The 8,486-nt window shown below is 44.7% G+C and overlaps 1 protein-coding gene across 3 annotated transcripts in view; it reads right to left on the bottom strand.

Annotated features, from left to right (window-relative positions):
- Nucleotides 1-205: 205 nt before the first annotated feature.
- LOC104121974 (CREB binding protein) overlaps nucleotides 206-8,486 on the bottom strand; it is an 83,605-nt gene continuing 75,324 nt past the window's right edge. For all 3 annotated transcript variants that reach the window (XM_035889664.1, XM_035889663.1, XM_009634046.2), the window contains 4 exons: nucleotides 7,933-8,100; nucleotides 4,660-4,821; nucleotides 4,101-4,382; nucleotides 206-2,472 (listed from right to left, as the gene is read on the bottom strand). In XM_035889664.1, the coding sequence (XP_035745557.1) occupies nucleotides 244-2,472; nucleotides 4,101-4,382; nucleotides 4,660-4,821; nucleotides 7,933-8,100 (2,841 nt within the window). In that variant the 3' untranslated portion in view covers nucleotides 206-243. The remainder of the gene's footprint in view (nucleotides 2,473-4,100; nucleotides 4,383-4,659; nucleotides 4,822-7,932; nucleotides 8,101-8,486) is intronic.

Raw genomic sequence — 8,486 nt, 5'->3', positions numbered from 1 at the left:
AAACGCAAATGTTTAAAGTCTTGAAAATACAAATAAAAAATATGAATATAATGAACTTGTTTTCCCCGTTTAAAAAAAAGGTATGAGTCAACAGCAACAAAAAAATAAAAACCAAAAAAACCCACAAAAGAGACCAGATATTTTAACCGCCTGGCTTTAACAAAAAAATATATTCTTTGTATTGGTTTTTTTTTTGTTTGTTTTTTTTCTTTTTTTTTTTTTTCTTTTTTTTTAAACAGCAATTCATTCTTCCATGTGTAGGAAGCAGCAGTTCCATCTAGGATTCAAAACAACCCAGATGTCTGAATTTTCAGTACAAAATGTCCAAGAACACGAAAGGAGAAAAAAAAAAAAAAAAAAAAAAAAAAAAAAAAAAAAAAAAAAAGTGATGCTCACATAATGCCACAAACCCTCCACAAATTTTTCTAATGTGTCCCCGGTGGTGTCACCGACCAGAGACAATTCGTTAGACAACGCACTCCTGTTCGGGGTGTTTAGTTGTGGAAGCATTGCACTCTGTTCTGGGTTGCCCAAGTGTCCCTGATCCATGGAGCTAGCCATAGTAACTGCGAGTCCTGGGTGGGGGGAACCAGTCTGGGGAGAGACGTGGTGAGGTGACGGTTGGGGCTGTATCCTGGGTGACGGGCTGGAATGTGGTGGCTGGGACTGGGGACGGGGAGACTGAACGGGTGCTGGGGACCGCACCTGGTTGCTGAGGGAGGTGGCGATCTGCTGGCCAGGGAGATGAGACGCCTGCGGTTGTCCTGAGAGCATGTGCTGCTGTGGGCTCATGGGGTTAGGCTGGCCGGGGGACCCTATCTGCTGTTTCATCTGCTGCTGTTGCAGGATCCGCTGCTGCAGCGCTTGCTGGATGTTGGGAGTGCCGTCGGCCCCCATGCCGGGCTGGCCCATCTGGTTCAGCTGTCCCATCTGAGCCATCTGTCCCATGGAACCCCCCTGTATCGATATATGCTGCTGCATCCGCTGCTGCTGCATGGCTTGAGGGTAACCTCCTGGTCCTTGAGGCTGCTGGAACTGGTTGTGTCCTGCCATCCCTCCTGCCATGCCAGCCCCTCCTTGCTGCTGCTGCTGCTGCTGTTGCTGCTGCTGCAGTAGTTGCCGCCTCAGGATTTCTCTGTACTGCGGGCTCATGTTTGCCATGCTGGGGTTGTGGCCGGGGTTCATAATATTTATCGCTTGTCCCTGGGGGTTCATAGCTCCTATCCCTTGCTGCTGGGGAGGAACGCTCGGTCTCTGCACTCCTGCTTGCATCGCGTTCATGTTCTGCAATCCTGCTTGAGCGTGCATGCCTGGCTGTTGCATGCCGGTCTGCGGCTGCTGCATCCCAGGCTGGGGCTGTATGCCCGCTTGCGGCTGCATCCCAGGCTGGTTAGCCACATATTTGGCTGTTCTTTGCTTTTTAAAAGCTGCCATAAGCTGAGGGTTGGATTTAAGGATATTAAGAACCTGCTGTTGCTGCTGCGGAGAACTCGGTGATTTCAAGATAACCGGTCTTGCCATTCCCGGCTGCATGGGTTGCTGCTGCGGCATTGGAGGTGACTGCCACTGTCCAGGCTGCATGTTGGACATCACTGGACCGCTTACGGGGTTGGGCCGGGGTACATTCATGCTGACTTGCTGCATCTGGTTCACTGAACCCACCGTCGGGTTTACTAGTCCTGGGCGACCAGGAGGCAAACCATTGTTAATGTTGTTGACCCTGTAGAGCTGCTGCTGCTGCTGGGCAGCTTCTCTCTCAATCTGCCGAGCCGCTTCCACCGCCGCCGGCGGAGGCTGAGCCGGAGGTGGAGGTGCGGAAACCGGGTTTGCAGGTTTTCCTGTTGAAACAGTAGTAGGGGGCTGAGTTCTCGACACACTGGGAAAGCCAGCCGGTGACATACTTACAGGGGAAGGCTGGGGCTGGGGAGGAGGCTGTGGTGTTTGCGGTGTACTTGGCTGCTGTGTAGGGGTACCAGGCGTTGCTGAGGTAGGAGAAGGCAAACTTTGCTGAGGCACGTTTCGGGTGTTCATGGTAGCCATCCTTCTGCGCATGAGCTGAGCCTGCTGCAGGCGATGCTGGATCTGCTGCTGTCGAAGTTTGTGTTTGATATTGAGACAGAATGGCACAGGGCATTTGTTCTCTTGGCAGTGTTTGGCATGGTAGCAGCAAAGAGCTATGAGCTGTTTGCACACCGGACAGCCACCGTTGGTCTTGCGCTTGCAGCCCTTGGTGTGCTGGACAACCCGTTTCATCTTCTGGCAGGATGGCAATGAGCAGTTTGCATTGCGGCACTGGCAGGCGTGGACAAGGGACTGAATGCAGCGCTGGATGCTCAGTCGTCGCGACTCCTGGGGGCTCTTTGACTGTTGCTCTCCTTGGCTGTTGCTCTCATCATCCAGACCCAGGCCCCACTTAACCATCTTGTGGTCATGGCTCTTAGTGTTGTAGCAGTTAATGCAGAGGTCGTAGTCCTGAAAGCAAAGAAAACCCAGGGTTCATTTTCCTACACCAGCAAAAGAGCAGAACAGCAAGAGCGGTGCTAGGTGAGCAACACGAGCCTGGTGTGGAGGCACACTTTGGGTTTCAGTGGGTACAAACACAGAGTGGAACAGAAGCAGGACAACAGCCACGCGCTGTGAACAACTGCCCGTTTCAATTTACCTTTGGGGCAGGGAGTGTTGGGCAGCTGAGGGCAGAAGCCACGTCGGCTGCCCCAGCAAAGCGAGCCTGCAGTCCCAAGTCTTGCCTACGGTGGGTAACAACGCCAACAGGGGCTGTAATTGTGTCTTCCTTTTATTACATGAAAAAGTCTTGCAGGATTTGGTTTCATTTTTTTGTTTGTTTTTCCCTTTCAATGACAGGAACTGCTTACTTTTCTGTGATGTCTACTGAGGCACCTATGTAAGGAGGACCAAAACCTCCAACTAATAAGACAAACCTACTGCCACTGCCTAAAAAATAGGGTTTGGCTCTCCATTTAGCTATTCCGAGTACCATCACTGACTAATAATTACTACCCTGAAATATATGTATTTTTTTAATCTCTAAATTGACCTTCAAATCAAGTGTGTTTCATGCTAAGACAGACACTGATCTGAAAACCTGCTCAAACACCCAGGTTTTCACTGCTTGGTCCTTTTTTGCTGGAGGAAGGGCACTCCCTCATACGGACGTGCCCAGAAGAAACCTAAAGGCCATACCTCCTTCCACCGCTTAATTTCCCTAGTGTGTAGGATCCATTTCCTCCAGTCTTGCCTCAAGAAGCCCTGTTCAATGCTTTCCTCAGAGGGATTCATTAAGACTGTTCCACCACAAGCCTGGCAATAACTTGCAGTGTAAAAACAAGACTGCGCTTACTCAAATTTTTTTTTTTGTTCAGCTACAGCCAGAGGTCATCACAAGCCCTGTAGAAGCTACCTTCTCCTCAAGTCCACTGGTATTAGTCCATGCATAATTGCTCTCTAACACAGTTCAGTGGAAGTGATCTATGCTGCAGAAGGGCTAGTCATTAAAAGCATCAAGCCAGGTTAGGAAGCAATTATTTGGGCTATCTGAAGGGCAGGCAACCTCTAATGCTGGGCCGAATGCTGAAGAGCTGCGGCAGCCTCCTCACCCACCTTTGCGGCAGCCTGGACACGCGCCCGGCTGCGCTCCTCACAACATACAAAGAGGAACGAAAGCTATCCTGCAGGAAGGTATGCTAACCTCTCTCGTGGACACCCACTTAACGTGGGTGAGCTACTACCTTGCAGATTTGGACAAGTCTGACGCAGTCAAACCTTACCACCCAGTCCTAAAGTTCTTTAAAACTAAGTTAAAAACTCATCTATGCAGAGGAACCATAGTGGAATAAAAGATGCAGCAGTAGCCGTTCCAGAGTACTGGCATTTCCACGTTGAGAAATTGTGAAGGCACTGATTCTAAAAGAAGAGATACCCCACTGTGGTAGTCACCTTTCCTTAAGGCTTAGCAACCCTTTTATCAAGATAGGCTTAAGTTGGAGGAACTCTGGGCAACAGAAAAAATAAAAAAAAATCAAAAAAATCAAGATTGGCTGTAGGGCAAACAGGAGCAAAAGTCTCTGGTGATAGACACCTACCTCACAGACAGTGCAATGCCACCTTGTTTCCACATGATGTTTGCACTCATTGCACGTATAGACAAAGCGATCCTGCCCTTGAGTATGTAGTTCTACCAGCATGCAGAGCGTGGACCACTTGGATCGGCGTAGTGAGGAGAACTCCCAGTGCTTATCTCGGGCTAAGGTGAGGAAGGCATCTCGCCCATCCATCAAATCACAGCTAAGTAATGGATCAGGGTCCACAATGGGAGGCAGAGTATTAATTACAGGCCCAGCATGTAAATGAATCACAAAAAAGACCTGCGGATAAATGGGGGAGAGGGAAAAAAAAAAAAATAAATAAAATCAATGATGTTAGATAATCTTGCAGGAAAAAAGCTCGTGTTCTGTTGCAGTAATGGCGTGCTACAAATGTTATCTAATTAACGGAGTTTAGGCTAATCTCTTCCAATACGCTGTTAAACAACAGTTCGAGCGTAATCACAGGCTTTACTCCTGATTTTTCAGCTCCGACTACCATCATGCCTGGATTTACGGGAATAAAATCTTCTCTTTACACAGTGTATTTTGACAGTACCTCTTTATGCTTCTCCATAGTGGCATACAGCTTCTGAGACAGATCATTGGACACATTTGGCATGCTGGGTTTCTTCTTGTTAGCTCTGCTGATGCTACTCTTATTCTTGTTGGTTTTTTTGTTGTTCTTTTTCTTGGCGTTTTTGCTGTCGCCCTGGCTTCCCTGCAATAAATGAATCGGAACGATGTTACACTTTATAGAGCTCTCTTCCATTCACTGTAGCTGAAAGTGAAACTTTCCTGCTGTCAATAACAGAACTCTGTTCCAATGCCTGCAAATCAGCCATCCTGTGTTAAAAATATCCTATCTTCCAGGAAAAATCGAACTGGCAGGCAAACAAATTCAAACGCTGTTTAAAAATAGATTTTTAAAGTATGCATATACATTAAATAATTCGTATCTTACACTGATTTTTTTCCTTCTCAAGCACTGTACTTCAGCTTCTACTGCTTGCTTTACAAGACCTTATAGATATTTGATGATAGAATGAGTTACAAATAAAATGGGCTTAAAAGAATTCCAGAAGTGTAGTGTTTTCCTTTGTTGTGCATTTGGGGTTTCACATGCTTGCTTGAGCTTTGAGCTGATTTTGTTTGTTTTTATTGAACAAATGTAGGGCTAGTACACAAATAAGAACATGCAGGATCTGAAACTAATAAAATACATTATTTTCCATCCTGAAGACTTACTGCTGCATATGCAACTCCAGAATAATCCCCCAAACCTTCACTCGTGTTTAAGTTATAACACACAGACCACAGTGACCATATACCAAATACTAGGTGTAAGTAAAGAGTAAAAAATAGCAGATGATGCTATTTAGATGACCTGTGAAAACAGAAATAACTTTCAGACTTCTCATGTCCTTGAAAAATAAAAACCCAAGCCCTCAGCAGGGAGCTTGCCACCCAGTAAAAACGTTGGTTATCACGATATTAAAAATAAGCTACTGAAATACTCTGGTACATACAAACACGTGAGAAAGTTTCATGAACACTATGTACCAGCAAACACAGGGTTTATCCGCAAGCGTTATTTATTCACTGAACACAAAAATATTCCAGATGAAGAAAGCAATTCTATATATAGGGGTATATATATGAGAGAGATATATACCCTTCCATTCCATTAATTAGGCTTAGATAGAAATTCCCTGTCGAGGCTTGTTTTTTCTGTAACTAATTTTACTGACTTTTTGACCAAACCTGTTTGGAAATTAAAACTATACTATTTTATGGGAAACCAGACAGACCTCCAAGTGATTTGAAGGTATTCAGAAACGAGCTATTGCATGTTCCCATCTTGACTTCTTTTCCCCCAAATTTTCTATCCCAGACAGAATCTGGGCATGTCCTCCTTTGCCTATGTGTTCTAGAGCAACAACATAGATTTTAGAATTTAAACACCAAAAGGAAGAATAGATTGAAGCTGACAGTACAATTCTAAGTTTTCTTTCGACTCCACCTTCAACAAGTTTGTATTTGGTCAATTGTACAAAGCTATTCCATAATGTTTTAAGAAGCTGTAAGATTGGGTTTTGTACTACTTCATTTTGATAGCATTTAACGTGCCCAGCCAGGTCTGCCAGAGATGCTGATGGCACAGTTACTCAGCGAGCCTCGTCCCTTCAGAACTTTCTTCAAGAACTTTTGAGTATTTACCACCTCTTTAGACTCTCTTTAATGGGTAACACCCAGCACATGTTGACTTTTAAGAAGCACTCTCTCCACATACACAAAGATTAGGGCTAAGAATTTAAGAAAAAAGGATGACGCATTCTGTACTATCTCAACACAAGGCAAATGGCAAAGTGCTTCTACACGCAGAGATCCCCATTGCTGGGCATAGCTTCCTCCATAAAGCGACACGAGTTTAGGTGACTGCACTGGAGAAGTTCTCATGCTTTTAATGTCACTCCTTTTTCCGAGCCAAGTGGCAAAGGCCAGGCCGTTAACGTTTTTTGTTGCATTTTTGGATGACACCTTCAGCAACTTGGACGCAGATTTTGTTCACCTGCTACCCCAAGCGACATCAAGGGCATTAAGTGGGAACATTGGGATGTTAACAACCAAAGGGGCATCTTCTCACTTTAGGCAGACAACTTGTAGAGTTTCACGGTTAGCTGTTCTGGGCTTTTAAAACCACCTTTTTTTGCCTCCTTAGATGTGGAGGCTTACACCGGTGTTTTCACTGGAAGGGCATGCTATGATTTATTGAAAGCGATACTGTTAGCAGAAGAGGACTGCAACTTAAATGCCAAGCCTTGTCTTCCAGTGACTTGTACACTGCTGTGTTTGTTGAAGTATTTCAATATTAAGTTACATTCAGAAGGAACATGGTGAAAACTATTAACCTCATGGTTCCATAAAAACATAGCAAGGAACTGTATCAGCTTTGCAGGAGTTGCTAAGGTTTAATAGAAGGAGTTTTCTGACATAATGAAATTAATGGATTAAGGTCTATTGCTCCACATCAATCACATGTAATACATGCTGTATGCAAATTGTCACGGCATCTAAGCTGAACCCAGTCCCTCCCCAGTTAGAAGTTTCTGGTTCCACCTCAATCTGCTAGACTTCAGATTCTCCTACTATTTATTTTCAAAAGACCTTGCTGCAAATCACAAGTAAAAGGGACAGTATAAAAAATTTGGACACAGATACAATCAAAACAGAAATAAAAATGAAATTCTGGCCAGCACCCTGAGAAAGTTGTTGGGTTTCCTTTTTTTTTTAAAATATACAAAGAGAGAATGCTGGTCAAGGACCACCACCATCAGGATTGACGTTTCACACCAATGCAAAGCTTGCAGTAAATACCTTGAAATTTCAGCCCGCTGCTGTTGGCAACGATTATAAGTACCTTTGCTTAAATAACAAAAAAATCTAATTCAGCTTTGAAAAACACAGCATCTTGCAAAATACAAATACTAAAGGTGATTTGCAAAGGTGCGAACCAGAAGCTCAGCCAAATGACTGCAAGCAAACGTAGCAGTCACAGTGCAATCCAAAAGTAGCTTAATGCATTTCGCTAACAGAGATGCTGAACTGACATAACTGACTCCTGTTTCTGTTAAAAACAAACAAACAAGCCATCAGTATATTTGTTATCCAAGAAGAAAACCAGAAAAGCAGTTAAAGGGAACCCTGATTTAACGTCTGATGTGAATGACCTTCTTTTCTAGTTTACTGGATGTGAACTCTCTAATTTATTACAGCGTTAATTGTCAGCTTTGTGAGCCAGAAGCAAATACAGCATATGAAGTTAACTCACTTCTGTTGTTTCACTAGCTGCAGTGCTTTCTTCTTTTTTCCTCTCCTCCTCCTCCTGCTCCAACTCCTTAATGCTTTCTTCCAGCACATTGGGCCAGAAATCACCTTCAAAGTAAGGCAGCTCCTTGGCACTTGTCAGCCTGTCCTCAGTTGCTTGTTTGAAGATGTCCTGTTAAGCGTATCACACAATACCAAGAATAAATAAATGAAGAGCGCTTAGGATAGACAGGAGAACCAGAGACATGATCCAGGAGAACCAGAGACATCATCCAGTGCTATGCTGAACAGCTGTGCCTCACTTACAGCCCGTGGCCCACTCCTGGCAGGCCTCCTTTTCTGGGTGCAGCTCAAAGAACTGGCCTGGCAATATTAATAATGGCCCACTCCCTGTTTCATCTTAGAAAGACAGCTGCTGAGGCTCTCCTGAACCTCCATCATGCAATCGGCTCATGCTCCTGACACGATGAGAGAGACTAAGATACCCCTGGAAAATGTAACAAACCCCTCCCTGGTAACTATGCCAATTAAAAACGAAGCCTACACCACTTAGCTTTC

This window comes from Egretta garzetta, unplaced genomic scaffold (genome assembly GCF_000687185.1).
Source record: "Egretta garzetta isolate BGI_Z169 unplaced genomic scaffold, ASM68718v1 scaffold372, whole genome shotgun sequence".
NCBI lineage: Eukaryota > Metazoa > Chordata > Aves > Pelecaniformes > Ardeidae > Egretta > Egretta garzetta.
This window is presented reverse-complemented; position numbering and strand designations above follow the sequence as displayed.